Source organism: Sus scrofa, chromosome 1 (assembly GCF_054392235.1).
Source record: "Sus scrofa isolate SSC_HxYL_T2T_F1_AM1 chromosome 1, Sscrofa_HxYL_maternal_Yorkshire_Landrace_v2.0, whole genome shotgun sequence".
Taxonomy (NCBI): Eukaryota; Metazoa; Chordata; class Mammalia; order Artiodactyla; family Suidae; genus Sus; species Sus scrofa.
The window spans coordinates 130,612,217-130,638,937 of record NC_139383.1 but is presented as its reverse complement, the minus strand read 5'-3'; the positions used below and the strand labels follow the sequence as shown (position 1 = coordinate 130,638,937).

The 26,721-nt window shown below is 40.2% G+C and overlaps 2 protein-coding genes and 1 long non-coding RNA gene across 8 annotated transcripts in view; 2 read left to right on the top strand and 1 right to left on the bottom strand.

The window, feature by feature from the left end:
* The window catches only part of USP8 (ubiquitin specific peptidase 8), a 70,072-nt gene extending 68,740 nt beyond the window's left edge, over positions 1–1,332 (top strand). For all 3 annotated transcript variants that reach the window (XM_084970360.1, XM_021095647.2, XM_021095635.2), the window contains one exon: positions 356–1,332. The gene's annotated coding sequence lies outside the window, so the exon portion shown is untranslated. The remainder of the gene's footprint in view (positions 1–355) is intronic.
* The window catches only part of USP50 (ubiquitin specific peptidase 50), a 43,591-nt gene continuing 17,115 nt past the window's right edge, over positions 246–26,721 (bottom strand). For all 4 annotated transcript variants that reach the window (XR_014811483.1, XM_084970380.1, XM_084970375.1 and 1 more), the window contains one exon: positions 246–524. Coding sequence is in view for 3 of the 4 variants with exons in the window: in XM_084970380.1 (XP_084826506.1) it covers positions 333–524 (192 nt within the window). In the remaining variant the exon portion in view is untranslated. The remainder of the gene's footprint in view (positions 525–26,721) is intronic.
* LOC146406367 (uncharacterized) lies at positions 6,120–10,476 on the top strand. The gene is made up of 2 exons (XR_014811484.1): positions 6,120–8,691; positions 9,047–10,476. It is a non-coding gene; the product is annotated as an uncharacterized LOC146406367 (long non-coding RNA).

Sequence of the window (26,721 nt, the reverse complement as noted above, 5' to 3'; positions counted from 1 at the left end):
GGAAAATAACTCTTTGGATATAAATAATTATGAGACAGTTTATGGTAAAAAATAAATAAATACCCTAATAAACACTGCACTTTGAAGCCTGAACACAATATGTAGTCTAAGTGCTTTGAAGGCTCCCAGCCCATTGGCATTGCATCATTCTTATGCTGCCTTTTTTTGGTGGTCCAGGACCCATCTTTGTTATAGACTTATAAAAGTTTGCATAATATGCCAGAAAGACTTAAATGTGATGCAGGTAAGTTGCAAGAGTTTTAATGATAGTACAGAACTTAAGTACCAGTTTCTGACTACTTGTTTTGCAGTTTTCAGGAATTACCATATTCCTAACTCTTGCATTTTTGTATAGGTATAGAAAAGGGCTGGCAGCTATAGAACAGGAGATACGCTGTAGCAGTTTGAACTGAAGTGTCCGGAATCTCACTGACTCGTGTGTCATCAAAGCTATACCAGGCCTGGGTCACCGAGTTCTTGCAGAAAGCAGTGTAGTGGCCACCATCCAGATCACCAAAATGGTTCTAGAGGAGAAAGGAATGTCAGCATTAGTATTTACATTCGAATACTTTAAACACTTGGAATCAAAAAGGTAGGGCCAATAAATATTTTTTCTAATTGTCCCATATACTGGATTAAAAGGAAATGGTAATTTTGTTAAGTTAAATCCCACATATAGCCTGACTGCTATATTTTTCTTAATCACTGAACTTATATATTGTGTACATTGATTATTTAACAGAATCTGTGAATGAAGTAGGACAATATTTGGCAGCATCTAATATTTATTCATTAATACTTACTGAGCACGTACTGTACATAGACTATTAAACATCAAGGGAAATTTTAAAATAAGAAAATAATAATCTTTCCTAAATGAGCTTATTGTTTAATTTTGACGACATGAAAAAAAAATTTAACATTGGAGCAGGACATGAAAACAACTGTATATTGCTACCACACAATTTGAGGCTGTTGTACTTGAACAACAGTTCTCCTGGTCATCTAAGGCCCCCCAAAAGAACCTGTTCCATCCTCTTTTTCGCATGTCTTTCCTAACCCAGTCAAAGAGTGTCTGAAGCAAAGGCATTGGAGAACCTCACTTCTCAGAAGGTGGTCTGGTATAGGCCAGGGGTTGACAAACTATTTGCGCATGGGTCAAAAAGCCAGCCCACTGCCTGTTTGTATATGGTCTGTGAATTAAGAATGCATTTTATATTTTTATACGGTTGAAGAAAGTCAAAAGAATAATATTTTGTGACATGTGAAAATTATAAATTATATGAAATTCAGATTTTTCAATGTCCTTAAATAAAGTTTTATGGGAACCCAGCCATGCTCACTCGTTTATGTTTTTTGTTTTGTTTTTTTGTTTTTGTCTTTGTCTTTTTAAGGCTGCATCTGTGGCATATGGAGGTTCCCAGGCTAGGGGTCGAATCAGAGCTGTAGCTGCTGGCCTGCACCACAGCCACAACAATGCGGGATTCGAGCCGCCTCTGCAAACTACAGCACAGCTCGTGGCAACACCGGATCCTTAACCCACTGAGCGAGGCCAGGGATGGAACCTACGTCCTCATGGATTCTAGTCGGGTTCATTAACCACTGAGCCATGATGGGAACTCCTCCTTGTTTATGTTTTTAGCTGGCTGTTCTCACACTACAACAGTAAAGTTGAATAATTGCAGTACAGACTAGAGACTATATGGCTTGCAGAGCCTAAAATATTTACTGTCTAGCTTTTTACAGAATAAGTTTGTTGATCCCTAGGGTAGAGTGAAGAAAATGGATTTTTTAAATTCATTCTGACTATGAATTCAGCTCTAATACTACACAGTGACCTTAAGGAAACCATCTGAGCTTTAATTCCCCTGTCGTTTAAAATGGGGTAATTAGATCTGTCTTGTCTTACATGGCTACTATTTCTCTCTTAGTGCTGCCATATAGGAAGTACTTGGTTAAATATTTCCTAAGACCTTCATCTTCCCTCCCTCTCCCCCTACATGTTAGAGAAATATCCCAAAGCTGACATTTAAAAGATGCAGTCTTGGAGTTCCCGTCGTGGCGCAGTGGTTAACGAATCCAACTAGGAACCATGAGGTTGCGGGTTCAATCCCTAGCCTTGCTCAGAGGGTTAAGGATCTGGTGTTGCCGTGAGCTGTGGTGTAGGTTGCAGACACGGCTTGGATCCCGCGTTGCTGTGCCTCTGGCGTAGGCCAGTGGCTACAGCTCTGATTAGACCCCTAGCCTGGGAAACTCCATATGCCTTGGGAAGCGGCCCTAGAAAAGGCAAAAAGACAAAAAAAATTAAAATAAATAAAAGATCCAGTCTTTGATCCTGGTCCTTGCCATGTTACCTTAAGCTGATAGGCTCTTTAGCTTCCTTATTTATAAAATGGTGCCTATAATGGTGTGATTGTAATTTGACTGACAGAAACATCTGGTGGATCCAGATAATGAAGTAGTGTTTTAAAGTGACTAGACAGACCACAGCTGGAATATGTTCAGTTGGATGACTTATTGTTAAACAAACAAACAAAAAACTTAGTCAAAGAGAATGAAGCCTCTTTCTAGATTTCCATTCCCAGTAACTTGGGCAGACAATTAGCTAGCCTGAAAGCCTTAGTTATGGAAGTGCTGGAGAAAACCTGTTAAATACCCTTTGAAATATATGGCTAACTTTAAAGACTGTATAACGAAAGTAATCCCCAGAGGCCAAGAACAGAAGAAATAAAAAGATTAGCATAGCATGTGGTTCGTGTTGTGACTTCCTGGGAGTAAAGACAGTCCCTGGTTCCTGGAACCAGGGTACTTGCGTTAAGGACTGGAGGAGGTTAAGTCTTAGGTCCCAGCAAGGCGAGGAGTTGGGTTGGAGATCCACACACATAACCACAACTCTTAAAGAGATTCGTCCTCAATAAAACAATGAACTAGGAGAGAAAAACCCATCCTCCAGTGCTTAGCTTAGCTTAGGCTCTGGGTACATAGAACAAAAGTCATTCCTAGAAGCTTGTTACCACAGACTGACTTCTCTTTGGTTTGGATTCAAAGTTACACTACCTGGGGAATTCCCTGGTAGCTCAGAAGGTTAAGGATCTGTTGTTGTGGCATGGGTTCATTCCCTGGCCTGGGAACTTCAACATGCCTTGGAAAAAAAAATTTTTTTCACTACCTGTGTGTCTCAGAATCCTGTGAATTTTTTTTTTTTTTTTTTGGCCATACCCATGGCACATGGAAGTTCTCGAGCCACAAACTGAATCTGAGCCACAGCTATGACCTGGATCTTTAACTCACCGTGCCATAGCAGGAACTCCAGAATCTTGTGAATTTAATGTTAGAAGTATTCTGGGGTTGCCTTTGGCAAAAGGGAAGATAATTACTTTCTGGTTTGATGTATTTAATTCAGGCTGCACAGGATACCCACATAAGACAAAAACCTAGTAATGCTGAACTGACAATTTAGTATTACAGAACACACAAGGAAACAATTCACCATGAGTAAGAGTTAAAAGGCAATAAATAGAGACTATATAAAAGGTATAGACATTTAAGAAAAAGGAAGCAGACTTTGGAATCCTGAAAGGAACTTCTAGAAGTGAAAAATATAATACTTGAAATTAAAAATTCAGTGTAGAGATTAACTAGTACATAGAATTGAACAGAGAATGAATAAACTATAGAAATGAAACTGAGGAAATTACTCTGAATATCGTAGTAATAGGAAATTGAATGAAGACATTCAATGTATGTCTAATAGGTGTTTCAGAGAATAGAGTATAGGCAATATTGAAAGTGATAATGACTAGAAATGATTAATGAAAGATGAATCTTCAAATTTAGTAAATACCAAGCATAGTGAACCAAAGCATAAATAAAAATTTATACCAAGCATAAATACCAAATTTAGTGAACCAGGCATAAATAAAAATAGTGCTGCAAGACAACACAAAGAGAAAAATCTTTAAAGCAACCAGAAAAAAAGATTACCCACATGATGATAGAACTCCATAGCAGCCATATAAATCAGAAATAATAGGAGTTCCTGGCGTGGTGCAGTGTTTAACAAATCCGACTAGGAACCATGATGTTGTTGAGGGTTCGATCCCTGGCCTTGCTGAGTGGGTTAAGGATCTGGTGTTGCTGTGAGTTGTGGTGTAGGTCGAAGATGTGGCTCGGATCCCATGTTGCTGTGGCTCTGGCATAGGCCGGTGGCTACAGCTCCGATTCGACCCCTAGCCTGGGAAACTCCATATGCCACGGGAGCGGCCCTAGAAAAGGCAAAAAAAACAAACAAAAAGAGAAATAATAAAATAGTTTCAAAATGATAATCTAGAATTAGGTTTCTAGTTAAATTATTCAAGAAAGAAAAGTGAACTAAAAACTTTTTCAGTCAAAGACTTGGGAGGCTTTCCCATTGTGCCTCATAAAGCGTTAAGAACCTGACTAGTCTCTGAGGATGCAGGTTCTATCCCTGGCCTCACTTAGTGGGTTAAGGATCTGGAGTTGCGCAAGAAGTGGCTTAGGTTACAGATGTGTCTCAGATTTGGCATTGTTGTGGCTGTGGTGTAGGCCACCAGCTGCAGCTCCAGCTGGACCCCTAGCTTGGGAACATCTATATGCCTCAGGTACAGCCTTGAAAAAAAGAGAACAAAAAACAGACTTGGGAGACTTCAGGATAACAAGTTATTGAAAAGTGTACTGAAATATATCCCAAGTAAATAAAACTGGATACAAATGAAAAAGTGACATAGATTAGACAGCAAAAGTTTGTAAAGATCTTAATAAATATAGACCAACATGAACCATATAGGACCATGATAAATAATGTCTACTTTGTAGGTAAATATTATAAAGTTAAAACCAGTATGCTAGAAAACAGTAGTAGTTCAATCATTAGAATTATAATGATCTAAGATCCTTCTATTTGTTTGAGAGGAGCATATGGGGTGGGGTCTTAATTAACTTTAGGCTTTAAATCAAATATAGAAGCTCAAAAGTTTTAAGGGTAATTATAAAAGAATCTAAATAAAATGTATAACCTCCAAAGCTGCAGAGGAAAAGAATAAAGAGAACTATCATTATAGTAGTAGGTAAGAAAAAAGCAGGGGGGATAACTAGAGAAATCAGGTTAACACATAAGAATAACAAACAAATCCAAATTTATTACTATTTGAAGTATATGGAAATGTACTAAACTTACTAGAGAGAGATTGATTGGATTTTTAAAATCCATTTCTAGGAGTTTACATTGTAACCTAGTGGGTTAAGAATCCAACCAGTATCCATGAGGATGTGGGTTCAATCTCTGGCCTCACTCAGTGGGTTAAGGATCCAGTGTTGCCATGAGCTGCAGTGTAGGCTTGCAGATGTGGCTCAGATCCATTGTTGCTATGGCTGTGGCATAGGCCAGCAGCTGCAGCTCTGATTTGACCCCTGGCCCAGGAACCTCCATATGCCACAGGTGTGGCCCTAAAAAAAAGGAAGAAATAAAATAAACTTTTAAAAAAATCCATTTCCACATTCTACACTATTTAACATTAAGAACTCAATGCGAATTCAAAGGAATGGAAAAAAGATACAGTAGGTAGACACTACTGAAAGAAAGCTGGAGGAGCTATATAAATAAATTAAAATGGACTTAAAAAACATAAATGATTGAGTCATAAAATTGAAAAAAAGTTCGACACCAAAAAGATAACTCCAAACTGCTATGCATCTAATAAAATAAGATTCATTTAGAAAAATATTACCAACTCCAGGAAAAGTTTGATAACTCTGCTATCATGTTTATATTTCTTATATACCATTACATTATGTGTGTATGGATATACAATAAATAATGACCAGTTGTATTTATCCCAGCCAGTAGTAAAATTAGAAAATCTATAAATGCAACTGACCATATAAATAGATTAGTAAGGATTCAGGGGAGCCATAGCATCTCAATTATTGTGGAAAAAGATTAGTAAAATGCAACACATTTACAAACATGCACAAAAACTGTTATGTTAAAACCAGGGTAGAGGAGTTCCCCTCGTGACATAGTGGTTAACGAATCCAATTAGGGACCATGGGCTTTCAGGTTCCATCCCTGGCCTTGCTCAGTGGGTTGAAGATCCGGCATTGCCATGAGCTGTGATGTATGTAGGTCGAGGACGCGGCTCAGATTCCCCATTGCTGTGGCTCTGGCATAGGCCAGCGGCTGCAGCTCCGATTGGACCCCTAGCCTGGGAACCTCCATATGCCATGGGTGCGGCCCTAGTAAAGGCAAAAAGACAAAAATAAATAAACAAAAACTTAACAGCAAACATTCTTGATTGCCCCCTTTAAAAAATCAAGGAAAAAAAAACAAACACTCATTCAAGGTGTAGCACTCTGGTCTCACTTCCTCCCAGGAGCATACAGAAAAACTTTCTGGTTCATATCAGGAAACAACCCTTAAGTATATAATCTGACAAATTCCTCTTAAAGGGCTCACGTGCTCAGACTTGCTCACCCTAGAGCTCAGTGCAGAGGCAGCCAATTGAGAGGTGCCCAGACTTTATATGAATGAGGCTCATTTGCTAATCTTAAAAGTATTAGTCTAAGAGGCAAGCATCTAATTTAACACACATCTAGGGGACTGCTGGCTGGGGAGCTTCATCTATAAACTCTCCCTCTCCCTAGCTCTAGCTGCAGTTTTCTTTTCTTTTTCTTTTTCCCAGCAGGCACAATTTATACACTCTCCCTCTGCATCACTCCAGCCACTGGGCACCATTGCCACACTCTGCCTCTGCTAATGCTTCAGAGCACCAGTGTCTCCAAGAGGGGAGCTTTTACATGTGTCTAGTTTTGCAGATGCTGCCCAGGGGATGCCTCTTGATCTCCTAGCTGTGGGGGCAAGGGGTGAATCCCATGGGCAATTGGGGAGAGAGTTCCTGGCAGACTACCTCCTTCAGGGCACAGCAGAGACAGCAGACTGAAATATATCCCCAGTCCTTTTATGAAAGAGGCTTATTTGCTTGTCCTGGAGCTTCAGCCTGAGAGACATGCTTCTGGGGACAAATAGGGCCCAACAGAGGTGTTCTCAGGGAACCTAGACTGGTGGATGCAACCTCTGTGCTCTCCCACTGCTTTGCTCCAGCTCACCAATATCTCCAAGAAAGGAGCTTATGCCTTTGTCTAGCACACTGACTTTTACAGTTGCCACCAGGAAACTCCTCTACATTGCCTGACTCTGGTAGCCAGTGGAGCTTATGCCCATGAGTCCCACAGGATATACAGTTATTCATATGGGAAAAAATTAAATCTATACCAAACACATGTCTATAAAAAGGGCAAACACAAAATTTAGGAGTCCCTGGTGGCCTAGCAATTAAGGATCTGGCATTGTCACTGCTATGGCTCAGGTCATTGCCCTAGGTGCAGGTTTGTTCCCTAGCCCATGAACTTCTATATGCTGTAGGTACAGCCAAAAATAAAAATTTTTAAACTTTTGGAAGACATAGGAAGGTATCTTTGTAACTTCGAGACTGGAAGGATATCTTAAATGAGATACAGAAAACAACTAGAAAATATTGATATTGATGTTTTAATTAAAATTAAAACTTCTGTTTGTTAGGAATCACTATAAGATACAAAAACCAAATGAGTTTTGTGAATCTTGAATGGATTCTCATCTTTAAAAAAACAGTTATATAAAAAACACTGAACCAACTGGGGACATTTGAAAATGGATTTATGATTATAAATGGAATATAAGATAAAATTTTTAATGTTCTTACAGATAATACCAGTAATTGTGTGTATGTAGGAGAAAGTGGTTAGAAGATACATTTATTTATGGATGAATTCTCATAATATATGCAACTAACATTCAGATAATTTTAGCATAAATTTTTATATAAATATGTATAAATATATACATAGAACAAGAGAGAAAATAAACAAAAATATATTAAAATGTATATATACACTGGCAAAATATTAATTGTTGTATCTAGATGAAGAATATACCAGTGTTCTTAGTACAGTTCTTTCAGATTTTCTGAATGTTTCCAAATTTTTATTTAAAAACTTGGGAGAAGGCCTATAAAAAGAGGCTCATCATCATTAGTCTAGGGAAATGCAATTCAAAATCATGAGATACTACTTTAAACTCAGCTGTACTGCTAAAATAAAAAATAAAATATTAATTGTTGGCAGGATATGGGACAGGGGAACCTTATACACTGCTAATGGAAAATGATGCAGTTATTTTGGAAAATAGTTTTGTAGTTCCTTGAAAAGTTAAAGTAGATTTACCATGTGACCCAGTAATTTCACTTTTAGGTATATACCTATGAGAAATGAAAACATGTCCACACAAAAACCTGTACCCAAATGTTCATAGCAGCATTACTGACAACAGCCAAACAGTAGAAACAACCCAAATGCCTATCAGCAGATGATTGGATAAATGAAATGTGATAAATCCATACAATGGAGTATTATTTGTCAATAAAAGGAATGAAGCACAGATAATGCTGCATTAAGGATAAACCTTGAAAACATGCTGAATAAAAGAACACATTCACAAAAGGCCACATATTGTATTATTCTATTTATGCAAAATGTCTAGAATAGGCAAATCCGTAGAAACAGAGTATATTAGTGACTGCCATGGGCTGGGAGGAGAAGGTGTGGGTTATGAAGTTTCTTTGGGGGATGATGACAGTATTCTTTTTTTTTTTTTTTTAGAAATTTTACCTGTTTTTTTTTTTTTTTTTTAATGGTGAAATGAGCATTGGCATATACTTTTTTTTTTTTTTTTGTCTTTTTGCCATTTCTTGGGCCGCTCTCGCGGCATATGGAGGTTCCCAGGCTAGGGGTCTAATCGGAGCCGTAGCCACCAGCCTACGCCAGAGCCACAGCAACGTGGGATCCGAGCCGCATCTGCGACCTACACCACAGTTCACGGCAACGCCGGATCTTTAACCCACTGAGCAAGGGCAGGGATCGAACCCGCAACCTCATGGTTCCTAGTTGGATTCGTTAACCACTGCGCCACCACGGGAACTCCTGATGACAGTATTCTAAATGAATATACTAAAAACCATGTAACTGTATACATTAAAGAGTGAATTAATGGTATGTGAATTATCTCAATAACTTACATTTTTAAAGTTGGAAAAGAAAAAGATAATGTACAACAAACCAAAACTGAGAGAAGTTATTTGCAACATCTATAACTTAGAAACACTACCTAGAGCACATGAAGAGCTTCTTTGAATAAGAAGAAAGAGAAATAACCCTTTTTAAAATGTGCAAAAGAACAATTTTCATATAATAGGAAAGAAATATGGTAAGATTGATTAGTAGGGAAATACAATTTAAGAAATATAATGTATACCTATTAGATGTGCAAAAATTATTAACTGGTAGGAGTGTTTAATGGTATAACCACTTTGATAACCATTCATATTTCCTAGAAAGTTAAAACATTCACATACTCTATGATGCAAGTTATTCCATTCCTAAGTATACACACTAGGCAAACTCTCACAGATATATATGCTAGAATGTCCACACAGTGTTGTTCATAATAGCAAAAATTTGGAAACAATCAAATGTCCATCAATAGGACAATGGATAAATTACGGTATATTCACACATATGCTAGCGAAATTACAGATGCATATAAAAATATGGGTGAATCTTAAAAACAATAGAGTGAAAAAAGCAACCTGCCAAAGTCTAAAGAATATAATGTATTTTTATAAATCTCAAATGCAAGGAAGCTAAATAATATATTGTTTATATATGTGTGAAATAAAATTATATTAAATATTCAAGGGAATAATGAGCATTAAATCTAGGAGAGTGTAACCTCAAGGGGGGCTGAGGGAAAGGAAGGAGCATACAGGTAGACACAATTGCACTAATGATGTTTAAGTTAATTGAGTGATGATTTCACAGGTCCTCATTTATCATGTTTCCATTATATATTCTTTTATGTACATCAAATATAATGATATTTAAAAGATAAAAGAGCTGGTTCTTCGAAAAGATAAACAAAATTTTAAACTTCAGCTAGACTCATCAAGGAAAAAAGAGGGCCCAAATCAACAAAATCAGAAATGAAAAAGGAAAACTTAAAACCAACACCAAAGAAATACAGAGGATCATAAGAGAATACTATAAACAAGTATACACAATGAAATAGACAACCTAAAAGAAATGGGACAAATTCCCAGAAAATTCAATCTCCCAAGTCTGAACTAGGAAGAGATAGAAAATATGAACAGAACAATTAACACTAATGAAACTGAATCAATAATTTTAAAACTCCCAACAAACAAAAATCCACAACCAGACAGCTTCACAAGTGAATCTTACCGAACATTTAGAGAAGAGTTAACACCTATCCTTCTCAAACTGTTTCAAAAAAATTACAGAGGAAGGAATTCATCTGAATTCATTTTAGGAAGCCAGTATTACCCTGATACCAAACTAAACAAAGATATCACAAAAAAAGAAGATTATAAGCCAATACCTCTCACAAACATATATGTAAAAGCCCTCAACAAAATATTAGTAGAGTAGATTCACTAATACATTAAAAGGATCAGATACCATGATCAAGTGGAATTTATCCTAAGGATGCAAGGATTGTTCAATATCTGCAAATCAGTGTGATGCACCACATTAACAAATTGAAGAATAAAAATCATATGATTATCTCAATAAATGAAGAAAAATGTTTTGACAAATTCAATATCTATTTATGACTAAAAACTCCTTTTTTTTTTTGTCTTTTTAGGGCCACACCCACAGCATATGGAGGTTCCCAGGCTCAGGGTCTAATCGGAGCTACAGCTGGATTCATTTCCACTGCACCACAACGGGAACTCCCTAAAAATTTTTTTATAGTGATTTTTACTTTTTTCATTATAGCTGATTTACAGTGTTCTGTTAATTTTCTACCACACAGCAAGGTGACCCAGTCACACATACATGTATACATTCTTTCTCACATTATCATGCTCCATCATAAGTGACTAGATATAGTTCCCAGTGCTATACAGCAGGATCCCATTGCTTATCCATTTGAAAGGCAATAGTTTGCATCTATTAACCTCAAGTTCCCAGTCCCTCCCATTCTTCCCCCTCCCTCTTGGCAACAAGTCTATTCTCCATGTCCATGATTTTCTTTTCTGTGGAATATGACTAACAACTCTCAATGAAGTGGTATAGAGGGAAAATATCCCAAAATAATAAAGACCATATATGACAAGCCCACAGCTAACATCATACTCCACTGGTGGAAAACTGAAAGCATTTCCCCTGAGGACAAGGATGTCCACTCTTACCACAGCAGTCAGACAAGAAAGAGAAATAAAGGAATCCTAACTAGAAAAAAAGAGGTAAGACTGTCACTGTATGCAGATTATATGATACTTATATGTAGAAAATCCTAAAAATGCCATAAAAAAACTATTAGAGGAGTTCCCGTTGTGGTGCAGCAGAAATAAATCTGACTAGGAACCATGAGGTGCCAGTTCAATCCCTGGCCTCACTCAGGGGGTTAAGGATCTGGCATTGCCATAAGCTGTGGTGTAGGTTGCAGATGTGGCTCGGATCCAGTGTTGCTGTGGCGTAGGCTGGCAGCAGTAGCTCTGATTTGACCCCTAGTCTGGAACCTCCATATGCTGCAGGTGCAGCCCTAAAAAGCAAAAAAAACCCAAAAACTACTAGAACTCATCAATGAATTCAGTAAAGTTGCAGGATACAAAATTAATATATAGAATCTGTTTCATTTCTGTACACCAACAATGAACTATCATAAAGAGAAATTAACACAAAAACAGATACATAGATCAGAGAATAGAACAGAGAGGCCAGAAATGAACTATGGTCAGTTAATCTATGACAAAGGAGGCAATAACAACAGTGGGGAAATTATATAGAAATGGTGTGGGGGCTGGAGACAGGATTAAGATGGTGGAATAGGACTGGAGCTCAACTTCTCTCATAAAAACAAGAAAACTACAACTAAATGCTGAACAACCTTCAGCCAAATGGACTGGAAACTTTCAAAAAGATATCCTCCACCAGAAGACAAAGAGGAAGCCACATCAAGAGGTAAGAGCAGTGATTACATGATATAAGCAACCCCATACCTCCAGGGTGTGGGGGGAAGCCCACAGACTGGAAAGTAACTGTATCAGAGAGACTCACCTACAGGAGTGAGAGTTCCTGACCCCACATCAAATCCCCATGCCTGGGGATCTGGCATTGGGAGAAAGAGCCCCTGTAGCATCTGGTATTGAAGGCCAGAGAGGCTTATGAGCAGGAGCTCCATGGGACTGGGGGAAATGGAGACCCCATCCTTGAAAGGTGCACAAAGACATTCACGTGCACTGCATCCCAGGGCAAAGCAAAGGCTCCATAGGAATCTGGGTTGGACCTGACTACACTTCTTGGAGGATCTCTTGAGAAAATGGGGGGGGGGGGCGCGGCTGTAGCTTGTTGTGGGGGAAGGACATTGGAATCAAAGCTCTTGGGAATATTCATCAGCTTTGTGTGTTTCTCCAGAGGTGGCCACTTTGTGAAAATCTGGCCCCACCCATAAGCGCTGAGAAGCCCCAGGCCAAACAACAATCCAGGTGGGATCGCAGCCCCACCCATCAGTAAACAGGCTGCCTAAAGACCCCCCCCCCCAGGCACACAGCCACCTCTAACCTCAACCAGAGACAAAGCCCCACCCACCAGAGGGATAGGAATCTGCCCCACCTACGAGTGGGCAGGCACCAGTCCCTCCCATCAGGAAGCCTATACCAAGCCCACATAACAACTTCAGCCACAAGGGAGGCAGACACCAGAAGTAAGAGAGGCTACAACTCTACTGTCTGCAAAAAGGACACCACACCAAAAACCTATAAAAATGATAAGACAGATAACTCAGATAATGGAGCAAGAAAAAAACTCAGAAAAACAACTAAGCCTCCAGGAAAAAGACTTTAGACTGTTGATGCTGAAGATGATGCAAGACATTACAAATAAACTGGAGGCAAAGACAGATAATTTAGAGCAAACACAAAGCAAGATTTAAAACTTAAGCAAGCAGAGATGCAAAATACAATAACTGAAATAAAAAACTCATTAGAAGCAACCAACAGCAGAATACAGGAGTCAGAAGAACGAATATGTGAGGTGGAAGACAGACTAGTGGAAATCACTGATGTGGGAGAAAAAAGATTGAAAAGAAATGAAGACAGGCTCAGAGAACTCTGGGACAACATTAAACGCACCAACATCTGTATCATAGGGAGAAAAGAGAAAGAAAGGGACAGAAAAAATATTCGAAGATAATAGCTGAAAACTTCCCTAACACAGGAACGGAACCACTCACTCAAATCCAGGAAGCACAATGAGTACCATATAAAATAAAGCCAAGGAGGAACATCCTGAGACACATATTAATCAAACTGACCAAAATGAATGACAAAGAGAAAATATTGAAAGCAGCTAAGGAAAAGAAATAACATACAAGGCAACACCAATAGGGTTATTGGCAGATTTTTCAGCAGAAACTCTGTATGCCAGAAGGGAGTGGCATGATATACTTCATGTGATGAAAGGAAAAAACCTCCAACCAAGATTACTTTACCCAGCAAGGCTCTCATTACATTTGAAGGAGAAATCAAAAGCTTCACCGATAAGCTAAAGCTAAGAGAATTCAGCACCACTAAACCAGCTTTACAACAAATACTAAAGGAACTTGTCTAGGCAGAAAAGAAAAGGCCACAACCAGAAACAAAAATACCACAAATAACAAGGCACACAAGTAAAGGCATATATACAGTAAAGATATGAAGTCATCCATGCACAATTATGCTACCAAAATCAGAAATCATGAGAAGAGGAAGGTACAAATGCAGGATACTGGAAATACACTTGCAATTAAGAGATCAACAACTTAAAACAATCTTGTATATATATATAGACACCTATATCAAAATTTCAGGGCAACTCCAAACCAAAAATCTACAATTGATACACAAAAAAATAAGAAAAATCAACTCAAATACAACACTAAAGATACTCATCAAACCACAAGAGGAAAGAACAAAAGAAGAAGGGAAGAAAAAGGAGCAACAAAAACAAATCCAAAACAGTTAATAAAATGGCAATAAGAACATACATATCAATAATTACCTTAAATGTAAACGGACTAAATGCCCCAACCAAAAGACATAGACTGGCTAAGTGGATACAAAAATAAGACCCATATATATGCCGTCTTCAAGAGTCCCACTTCACTTCTAGAGAAACATACAAATTGAAAGTGAGAAGATGGAAGAAAATATTCCATGCAAATGGGAATCAAAGGAAAACTGGAGTAGCAATACTCATAACATACAAAATAGACCTTAAAATGAAGAATATTTTAAGAGACAAGGAAGGACATTACATAATGATCAAAGTATTAATCCAAGAAGAAGATATAACAATTATAAATATATATGCACTCAACATAAGATCACTATATATATACATAAGGCAACTACTAAACAACTTTAAAAGGACAAATCAACAATAACATAATAATAGTGGGGGACATTAACACCCCACTTACAGCAATGGATAGGTCATCAGATAGAAAATCAATAAGGAAACATAGGTCCTAAATGAAGCATTAGACCAGATGGACTTAATAGATATTTATAGGACATTCCATTAAAAGCAACAGAATACATATTCTTCTCAAGTGCCCATGGAACATTCTCTAAGACTGATCACATCTTGGGCTACAAATCAAGCCTCGGTAACTTTAAGAAAATTGAAATCATAACAAGCATCTTTTCCGACCACAACACTATATGACTGGAAATAACAACAAGAAAAAAACTGCCAAATACACAAACACGTGGCGACTCAACAACATGCTACTAAACAACCAAGGGATCACTGAAGAAATCAAAGAGGAAATTAAAAGTTACCTAGAAGCAAACAACAATAAAGATACAACACTCCAAAACCTATGGGATGCAGCAAAAGTAGTTCAAAGAGGCAAGTTTAGAGCAATACAAGACTACCTCAGGAAACAAGAGAAACCTCAAATAAAGAAGCTAACTTTACATCTAAAGCAGCTAGAGAGAGAACAGACAAGACCTGAAGTTACGAGAAGGAAAGAAATCATAAAGATCAGAGCAGAAATCAATGAAATAGAAATGAAGAAAACCACAGAAAAGATCAATGAAACGAAAAGCTCGTTCTTTGAAAAGATCAACAAAATTGATAAACCCTTAGCCAGAATTACCAGGAAAAAAAGAGAGAGACCCAAATCAGTAAAATTAGAAATGAAAAAGGAGGAGTAACAATGGACATCACAGAAATACAAAGGATCATAAGAGACTACTTCATGCAACTATACGCCAATAAAATGGAAAACCTAGAAGAAATGGACAAATTCTTAGAAAAGTACAATCTTCTCAAGACTAAACCATGATGAAATAGAAAAGATGAATGGACCAATCACAAGAACTGAAATTGAAACTGTGATTAAAAAACTTCCAACAGGCGGGAGGACAAGATGGCGGAGGAGTAGGGGGACACGCTCGCCCTCTCCCACAAACACAACAAAAAAAGCACATCTACAGAAGAAATGACTCGCACAGAACAACAACCAATCGCTGGCAGAGGAACCTAAACTCCAATAACGGCAAGAAGTTCGTGACATTATTGGGCAGAACGGGAGAAAAGAGGAGAGTGAGAGAAGGTGAATCCGAGCGGGACGGGCGCTCCCGAAAGGGAACTGCGGAGGAGAAAGGGATCCCGCACCCTGGAAAGTCTCCTACCGGGGGAAAGATCAAACGAACCGGAGGAATCTCCAGATGCAGAGAAGAGTGTAGCAGTAAGTCGGAGTACGGAAAAACGATCAAGAACCCAACGGACCATCTGAACTACGGGCACAGTCACCAAAAATTGAGACGCCTGGGTGGGGGCTGGGCACCGAATCCTCGGCTCCAGAGGTTAGTCCCCGGGAAAGGGCCGGGGGACGCCTGGGTGGGGGCTGGGCACCAAGACCTCAGCTCTGAAGGTTGGTCCCCGAGAGGGGGCCGGGGGACGCCTGGGTTGGGGCTGGGCACCGAGACCTCGCCTCCGAAGGTTAGTCCCCAAGAAAGGGCCGGGGGGCGCCGCCTGGGTGGGGGCTGGGCACCGAGACCTCGGCTCCAGAGATTAGTCCCCGGGCTAGGGGGGCGGGGAAGAGCGGAAACTGCTTGGGAGGTCTCTAAACCATTTGACGGGGCAGAGACTGCCTGGGAGACTAGAAAACAAAGCTGTCGCAGAGGAAGGGAGCAATACTCTAGGGGCGGGGAAGTGGAAAGCCGCCTCAGAGGGAACCTGGGAGAAGAGCCTGGTCTGCGCCCGTGCTGGGGAGGGGAGAGAAGAAGGGGTGGGTCCCCATAGAATACCCCCCACGCCACAGCAAGCTTACAGGCCCGCTAGCTAGCAGAAAGCTGTGCTTCCCAGTGCATTCCCTCCCCCCACCCCCGCCACCCCCGCCACCCCCTACGCTCTCGCCAAACCTGGGGCTGCCTGCCATCCAGGAGGGCTGGCCTCAACAATTGCCTGAAGCCTACCACCGCAGGGGCTCTCCCTGCACAGGCCTGCTTGCCCTTTGGAGGGGCTACACTTCCACAGAGCAGCACCAAACACCACCAGCCCCCTAGAAAAGGCCTGCAGCCCAGAAAAGCTAGAACAAGCCTAGCCAGGCCGTGAATAGATCGACCTAATTCTCCGACGGTTTTTCTGAGACGGGCTCCCCCGGGGAGGAGCCTCTTGAGTCTCCAAGGGCCTTGCTACACGCCCAAGACCCCAGGGGGTGCTAAGACCTAGGGGACCAGCTGCATAGGACTGCCAGCTCCAGGCAGGACCCCCTGCAGCCCAGAAAAGCTGCAACAAGCCTGGCCGAATCGGGAAAAGATCTCAGACGGTCTTTCTGAGTCGGGCTGTCCTGGGGAGGAGCCTCTTGAGTCTCCAAGGGCCCTGCTACCCGCCCAAGACCCCAAGGGGTGCTGAGACCTAGTGGACCAGCTGCATAGGACTGCCAGCTCCAGGCAGGACCCCCTGCAGCCCAGAAAAGCTGCAACAAGCCTGGCGGAATCGGGAAAAGATCTCAGACGGTCTTTCTGAGTCGGGCTGTCCTGGGGAGGAGCCTCTTGAGCCTCCAAGGGCCCTGCTACCCGCCCAAGACCCCAGGGGGTGCTGAGACCTAGTGGACCAGCTGCATAGGACTGCCAGCTCCAGGCAGGACCCCCTGCAGCCCAGAAAAGCTGCAACAAGCCTGGCCGAATCGGGAAAAGATCTCAAACGGTCTTTCTGAATCGGGCTGCCCTGGGGAGGAGCCTCTTGAGTCTCCAAGGGCCCTGCTACCCACCCAAGACCCCAAGGGGTGCTGAGACCTAGTGGACCAGCTGCATAGGACTGCCAGCTCCAGGCAGGACCCCCTGCAGCCCAGAAAAGCTGCAACAAGCCTGGCGGAATCGGGAAAAGATCTCAGACGGTCTTTCTGAGTCGGGCTGTCCTGGGGAGGAGCCTCTTGAGCCTCCAAGGGCCCTGCTACCCGCCCAAGACCCCAGGGGGTGCTGAGACCTAGTGGACCAGCTGCATAGGACTGCCAGCTCCAGGCAGGACCCCCTGCAGCCCAGAAAAGCTGCAACAAGCCTGGCCGAATCAGGAAAAGATCTCAAACGGTCTTTCTGAATCGGGCTGCCCTGGGGAGGAGCCTCTTGAGTCTCCAAGGGCCCTGCTACCCGCCCAAGACCCCAAGGGGTGCTGAGACCTAGTGGACCAGCTGCATAGGACTGCCAGCTCCAGGCAGGACCCCCTGCAGCCCAGAAAAGCTGCAACAAGCCTGGCCGAATTGGGAAAAGATCTCAGACGGTCTTTCTGAATCGGGCTGTTCTGGGGAGGAGCCTCTTGAGTCTCCAAAGGCCCTGCTACTCGCCCAAGACCCCAAGGGGTGCTGAGACCTAGTGGACCAGCTGCATAGGACTGCCAGCTCCAGGCAGGACCCCCTGCAGCCCAGAAAAGCTGCAACAAGCCTGGCGGAATCGGGAAAAGATCTCAGACGGTCTTTCTGAATCGGGCTGCCCTGGGGAGGAACCTCTTGAGTCTCCAAGGGCCCTGCTACCCGCCCAAGACCCCAGGGGGTGCTGAGAACCAAGTGAAATCTGCTACCATCGTGGGGTGGACCTCCCAGTCCTGTCTGCCCTCAGGAAGTCCTCCTTTGCTTCAAAGAAACACTGTTAGTCCCATCAACACTCCAGAAAAGCCACACTGCCTCAAAAAAAGATTGACCAACAACGACAGCCCTCAGGAAATATTCCACGGCAGTGACAAGGCAAACACTACCCGATAACGGAGAGTACAACTCCCTCAGGAGAAAGAAGACAACAAGCAAGATGAAGAAGCTGAGAAACCACCCCCAGTCAAACCAACAGGAGAACTCACCTAAAACAGTCAACAATGAAACTGATCTCTGCAGTCTGACAGACCTGGAGTTCAAAAGAGAAATAGTGAAAATACTGAAGGAATTAAGAGAAGATATGAACAGCAATGCAGATACCCTCAGAAAGGAGCTAGAAAATATAAGGAGGAGCCAAGAAAAACTAGAACATTCATTTGCAGAGATGCAAACTGAACTAGGGGCAGTAAAAACCAGAATGAATAATGCAGAAGAACGAATCAGTGATATGGAAGATAGAATAATGGAAATCACTCAATCTGGTCAACAGACAGAAAACCGAATCAAAAAACTGGAAAGCAATATAAGAGACCTATGGGATAATATAAAACGAGCCAATCTACGCATAATAGGAATTCCAGAAGGAGTAGAAAAAGATAAGGGAATGGAAAATATATTTGAAGAAATTATCGCTGGAAACTTCCCAAATCTAAAGGATACTGGATTCAAGATACAAGAAGCACAGAGGGCCCCAAACAAACTGAACCCAAACAGACCCACACCAAGACACATCATAATAAAAATGGCAAAAGTTAGTGATAAAGAGAGGATCCTAAAGGCAGCAAGAGAAAAACAGAATGTTACCTACAAGGGAACCCCCATAAGAATATCAGCTGATTTCTCTACAGAAACACTACAGGCCAGGAGGGAATGGCAAGAGATATTTAAAGTGCTCAAAGGAAAAAATATGCAACCTAGAATACTTTATCCAGCAAGAATATCATTTAAAATAGAAGGGGAAATAAAAATTTTTCCCAACAAACAAAAACTTAAAGAATACAGCAACACAAAACCCAGGTTAAAGGAAATATTGAAAGGGCTTCTCTAAACCAAAAGAAAGGAAGGAAAGGGAAGAAAAAAGAAAAAAAAAAAAAAAAAAAAGAAGAAGAAGAAGAGGAAGAACTAGGACAGAGGAAGATACAATCAGAGAGCAGTCATTCAAATAAGCCAGCATACAGATTTAATCATGAACATGCTTCAAACAAAATAAAATTAAAAAGAAAAAAATAAAAGAGTCATCAAAACCATAAAATGTGGGCAAGGGATGTTAGGAGGTAAATAATCCTTTTTGTTTGTATGTATGTCTCTCTTCTTAATTTTAATATAATAATGAAGTGTTTGAACTTACAGGACCATCAGGCTAAAACACACAATTATGGGAAGGGGTTAGCATACTTAAAAAACAGGGCAACCACAAGCCAAAACCAAATATTGCATTTGCAAAAAATGAAAAAAAAAACACTCAAGCAGATAATAACAGGAGACCATCCAACCAAAAAAAAAAAAAAAAAAAAAAAAAAAAGAAAGGAAGAATGGAGAACCATAGAATCAACTGGAACACGAGGATCAAATGGCAATAAATAATCATCTATCAATTATCACCTTAAATGTCAATGGACTGAATGCCCCAATCAAAAGACACAGAATGGCTGAGTGGATAAAACGGCAAAAACCTTCAATATGCTGCCTACAAGAAACTCACCTTAGGACAAAAGATACATATAGATTGAAAGTGAAAGGCTGGGGAAAAGTATTTCATGCCAATAGACATGACAGAAAAGCAGGAGTTGCAACGCTCATATCAGACAAAATAGACTTTAAAACAAAAGACATAAAGAAAGACAAAGAAGGACACTATTTAATGATTAAGGGATCCATCCAAGGAGAGGATGTTACTATCATCAACATATATGCCCCAAACATAGGAGCACCCAGATACATACAACAAATATTAACAGACATAAAGGGAGATATTGATGAGAATACAATCATAGTAGGAGACCTAAATACCCCCCTCACATCAATGGACAGATCCTCTAGACAGAAAACCAATAAAGCAACAGAGATCCTAAAGGAAACAATAGAAAAGTTAGACTTAATTGATATCTTCAGGACACTACATCCAAAAAAATCAGAATACACATTCTTCTCAAATGCTCATGGAACATTCTCAAGAATTGACCACATATTGGGACATAAAGCGAATCTCAATAAATTTAGGAGCATAGAAATTATCTCAAGTATCTTCTCTGACCACAATGCCATGAAATTAGAAATCAACCATGGGAAAAGGAAAGAGAAAAAACCTACTCCATGGAGACTAAACAACATGCTACTAAAAAACCAATGGGTCAATGAGGAAATCAAGAAGGAAATTAAAAACTATCTTGAAACAAATGATAATGAAGACACAACCTCTCAAAATCTATGGGATGCTGCGAAAGCAGTGCTCAGAGGGAAATTTATAGCAATACAGGCCTTTCTCAAAAAAGAAGAAAGATCCCAAATTGACAACTTAACCCTCCACCTAAATGAATTAGAAAAAGAAGAACAAAGAAGTCCTAAAGTCAGCAGAAGGAAGGAAATTGTAAAGATCAAAGAAGAAATCAATAAAATAGAGACTCAAAAAACAATAGAGAAAATTAATAAAACCAAGAGCTGGTTCTTTGAAAAGGTGAACAAAATTGATAAACCCCTGGCCAGACTCACTAAAAAGAGGAGAGAAAGAACCCAAATCACCAAAATTATAAATGAAAAAGGAGAAATCACAACGGATACAGCAGAAATACAAAAAACCATAAGAGAATACTATGAACAACTATATGGCAATAAGTTTGACAATCTGGAAGAAATGGACAATTTTCTAGAATCTTACAGCCTGCCAAAACTGAATCAAGCAGAAACAGACCAACTGAACAGACCAATCACCAGAAATGAAATTGAAGAGGTCATAAAATCACTCCCTACAAATAAAAGCCCAGGACCAGATGGCTTCACAGGTGAATTCTATCAAACATATAAAGAGGAATTGGTGCCCATCCTCCTTAAACTCTTTCAAAAGGTTGAAGAAGAAGGAATACTCCCAAAGACATTCTATGAGGCCACCATCACCCTCATTCCAAAACCAGGCAGAGATACCACCAAAAAAGAAAACTATCGCCCAATATCATTGATGAATATAGATGCAAAAATTCTCAACAAAATCTTAGCCAACCGAATCCAACAACATATCAAAAAAATTATACACCATGACCAGGTTGGGTTCATCCCAGGTTCTCAAGGATGGTTCAACATACGCAAATCAATCAACATCATACACCACATTAACAAAAAAAAGGTCAAAAATCATATGATCATCTCAATAGATGCAGAAAAAGCATTTGACAAAGTTCAACATCCATTCATGATCAAGACCCTCGCCAAAGTGGGTATAGAGGGAACATTCCTGAATATAATCAAAGCCATTTATGATAAACCCACAGCAAATATAATCCTCAATGGGGAAAAACTGAAAGCCTTCTCACTCAAATCTGGAACAAGACAGGGATGCCCACTCTCACCACTGCTCTTCAACATCGTTTTGGAAGTCTTAGCCACAGCAATTAGACAAACAAAAGAAATCAAAGGCATCCATATAGGAAGAGAAGAGATCAAACTGTCACTGTATGCAGATGACATGATTCTATACCTAGAAAACCCTAAGGACTCAACCCCAAAACTCCTTGAACTGATTAATAAATTCAGCAAAGTGGCAGGATATAAGATTAACATTCAGAAGTCAGTTGCATTTCTGTATACCAGCAATGAAGCATTAGAAAAGGAATACAAAAATACGATACCTTTTAAAATTGTACCTCACAAAATCAAATACCTCGGAATACACCTAACCAAAGAGGTAAAGGACCTATATGCCGAGAACTATAAAACCTTAATCAAAGAAATCAAAGAAGATGTAAAAAAATGGAAAGATATTCCATGTTCCTGGATTGGAAAAATCAATATTGTGAAAATGGCCATCCTACCCAAAGCAATCTACAGATTCAATGCAATCCCTATCAAATTACCCATGACATTTTTCACAGAACTAGAACAAACAATCCAAACATTTATATGGAACCACAAAAGACCGAGAATCGCCAAAGCAATCCTGAGAAACAAAAACCAAGCAGGAGGCATCACTCTCCCAGACTTCAAGAAATACTACAAAGCCACAGTCATCAAAACAGTGTGGTACTGGTATCAAAACAGACAGACAGACCAATGGAACAGAATAGAGAATCTGGAAATTAACCCTGACACCTATGGTCAATTAATCTTTGACAAGGGAGGCAAGAACATCAAATGGGAAAAGGAAAGTCTATTCAGCAAGTATTGCTGGGAAACCTGGACAGCTGTATGCAAAGCAATGAAACTAGAACACACCCTCACACCATGCACAAAAATAAACTCCAAATGGCTGAAAGACTTAAATATACGACAGGACACCATCAAACTCCTAGAAGAAAACATAGGCAAAACACTCTCTGACATCAACATCATGAATATTTTCTCAGGTCAGTCTCCCAAAGCAATAGAAATTAGAGCAAAAATAAACCCATGGGACCTCATCAAACTGAAAAGCTTTTGCACAGCAAAGGAAACCCAAAAGAAAACAAAAAGACAACTTACAGAATGGGAGAAAATAGTTTCAAATGATGCAACTGACAAGGGCTTAATCTCTAGAATATACAAGCAACTTATACAACTCAACAGCAAAAAAACCAATCAATCAATGGAAAAATGGGCAAAAGACCTGAATAGACATTTCTCCAAGGAAGATATACAGATGGCCAACAAACACATGAAAAAATGCTCAACATCGCTGATTATAAGAGAAATGCAAATCAAAACTACCATGAGATACCACCTCACACCAGTCAGAATGGCCATCATTAATAAATCCACAAATAACAAGTGCTGGAGGGGCTGTGGAGAAAAGGGAACCCTCCTGCACTGTTGGTGGGAATGTAAACTGGTACAGCCACTATGGAGAACAGTTTGGAGATACCTTAGAAATCTATACATAGAACTTCCATATGACCCTGCAATCCCACTCTTGGGCATCTATCCGGACAAAGCTCTACTTAAAAGAGACACATGCACCCGCATGTTCATTGCAGCACTATTCACAATAGCCAGGACATGGAAACAATCCAAATGTCCATCGACAGAGGATTGGATTCGGAAGATGTGGTATATATACACGATGGAATACTACTCAGCCATAAAAAAGGATGACATAATGCCATTTGCAGCAACATGGATGGAACTAGAGAATCTCATACTGAGTGAAATGAGCCAGAAAGACAAAGACAAATACCATATGACATCACTTATAACTGGAATCTAATATCCAGCACAAATGAACATCTCCTCAGAAAAGAAAATCAATCATGGACTTGGAGAAGAGACTTGTGGTTGCCTGATGGGAGGGGGAGGGAGTGGGAGGGATCGGGAGCTTGGGCTTATCAGACACAACTTAGAATAGATTTACAAGGAGATCCCGCTGAATAGCATTGATAACTATGTCTAGATACTCATGTTGCAACAGAAGAAATGGTGGGGGAAAAACTGTAATTGTAATGTATACATGTAAGGATAACCTGACCCCCTTGCTGTACAGTGGGAAAATAAAATTAAAAAAAAAAAAAAAAAAAAAAAACTTCCAACAGGAGTTCCCGTCGTGGCACAGTGGTTAACGAGTCTGACTAGGAACCATGAGGTTGCGGGTTCGATCCCTGCGCTTGCTCAGTGGGTTAACGATCCGGCATTGCCGTGAGCTGTGGTGTAGGTTGCAGACATGGCTCGGATCCTGCGTTGCTGTGGCTCTGGCATAGGCTGGCGGCTACAGCTCCGATTCGACCCCTAGCCTGGGAACCTACATATGCCGTGGGAGCAGCCCAAGAAGTGGCAAAACAAAAACAAAAACAAACAAACAAACAAACAAAAACTTCCAACAAACAGAAGTCCAGGACCAGGTGGCTTCACAGGTGAATTCTATCAAACATTCAGAGACGAGCTAACACCTATCCTTCTAAAAGTATCCCAAAAAATTGTAGAGGAAGGAACACTCCCAAACTCATTCTATGAGGCCACCATCACCCTCATACCAAAACCACATAAAGATATCACATAAAAAGAAAACTATAGGTCAATTTCACTGATGAACATTGATGTAAAAATCCTCAACAAAATACTAGCAAACCAAATCCAACAGTACATTAAAAGGACTGTACATCATGATCAAGTGGGATTTATCCCAGGGATGTAAGGATTCTTCAATATCCACACATCAGTCAATGTGATACACCACATTAACAAACTGAAGAATAAAAACCATGTGATCCTCTCAACAGACACGGAAAAAACCTTTGACAAAATCCAACACTCATTTCTGATACAAACCCTTCAGAATGTGGGCATAGAGGGAACCTACCTCAACATAATAAAAGGGCATATAAGATAAACCCAGAGCTAACATCATTCTCAGTGGTGAAAAGCTGAACAAATTCCTGCTGAGATCAGGAATAAGACAAGGATGTCTGCTCTTGCCACTACTATTCAACATAGTTTTGAAAGTCCTAACCACAGCAATCAGAGAAGTAAAAGAAATAAAAGGAACCCAAATTGGAAAGGAAGAAGTAAAACTACTGCTATTTACAGATGACATGATACTACACCTAGAGAATCTTAAAGACTCTACCAGAAAACTATTAGAGCTCATCAATGAATTTGGAAAGTCACAGGAAACAAAATTAATACACAGAAATCGACTAACAATGAAAGATCATAAAGAGAAATTAGGGAAGCAATCCCATTTGCCACTGCATCAAAAAGAATAAATTAATTAATGGAGTTCCCATTGTGGCTCAGTGGTTAATGAATCTGACTAGGAACCACCATGAGGTTGCGGGTTTGATCCTTGGCCTTGCTCAGTGGGTTAAGGATCTGGCATTGCTGTGAGCTGTGGTGTAGGTCCCAGACACGGCTCAGATCTCGAGTTGCTGTGGCTGTGGCGTACACCAGCGGCTACAGCTCTGATTAGACACCTAACCTAGGAATCTCCATATGCCACAGGAGTGGCCCTAGAAAAAGCAAAAAGACAAAAAAAAAAAAAGAATAAATTAATTAGGAGCAAACCTACTTAAAGAGTCAAAAGACCTGTACTCTGAAAACTATAAGACACTGATGAAAGAAATCAAAGATGACACAAAGAGATGGAAAGACATACCATGCTCTTGGACTGGAAGAGTTAATATTATCAAAATGACTATACTACCTAAGGCAATCTACAGATTCAATACAATCCCTATCAAATTACCAAGGACATTTGTCACAGAACTAGAACAAAATATTTTAAAGTTTGTTTGGAAGCACAGAAGACCCAGAATACAAAAGCTACCCTGAAAAAGAAAAATGGAGCTGGAGGAATTAGGCTTCCTGACTTCAAACTATACTACAAAGCTACAGTCATCAAAACCTTATAGTACTGGCACAAAGACAGAAATACAGATCAGTCGAACAGGATAGAAAGCCCAGAATTAAACCCACGCACCTACAGCCACCTAATCTTTTGACAAAGGAGGCAAGAATATACAATGGAGAAAGGACAGTCTGTTCAAGAAGTGGTGCTGGGAAAACTGGACAGTCACATGTAAAAGGATGAAATTAGAACACTCTCTAACACCATACACAAAAATAAACTCGAAATGGATTAAAGACCTACATGTAAGACCAGAGAGTATAAAACGCTTAGAGGAAAACATAGGCCAAACACACTCCGACATAAACTACAGCAGTATCTTTTCAGATCCACCTCATAGAATAATGACAGTACAAACAAAAATAAACAAATGGGACTTAATTAAACTTTAAAGTTTTGGTACAACAAAGGAAACCCTAAACTAAATGAAAAGACAACCCACAGAATGGGAGAAAATATTTGCAAATCAGTCGACTGACAAGGGATTAAGCTCCATAATTTATAAACACCTTCTGCAACTCCATACCAAAAAAACAAACAACCCCATCAAAAAAAAATGGGCAGAAGATCTAAACAGACAATTCTCCAAAGCAGACATACAGATGGCCAAAAAACACATAAAAAGATGTTCAACATCACTCATCATTAGAGAACTGCAAATCAAAACCACTATGAGGTACCACCTTGCACCCGCCAGAATCACCATCATCAAAAAGTCTACAAACAATAAGTGCTGGAGAGGGTGTGGAGAAAAAGGAACACTTTTACGCTGTTGGTGGAATTGTAAATTGGTGCAACCACTATGGAAAACAGTATGGTGATTCCTCAAAAAACTAAAAATAGAACTATCATTTGATCCAGCCATCCCACTCCTGGGTATCTATCCAGATGAAACCATGACTTGAAAGGCACATGTACTCCAATGTTC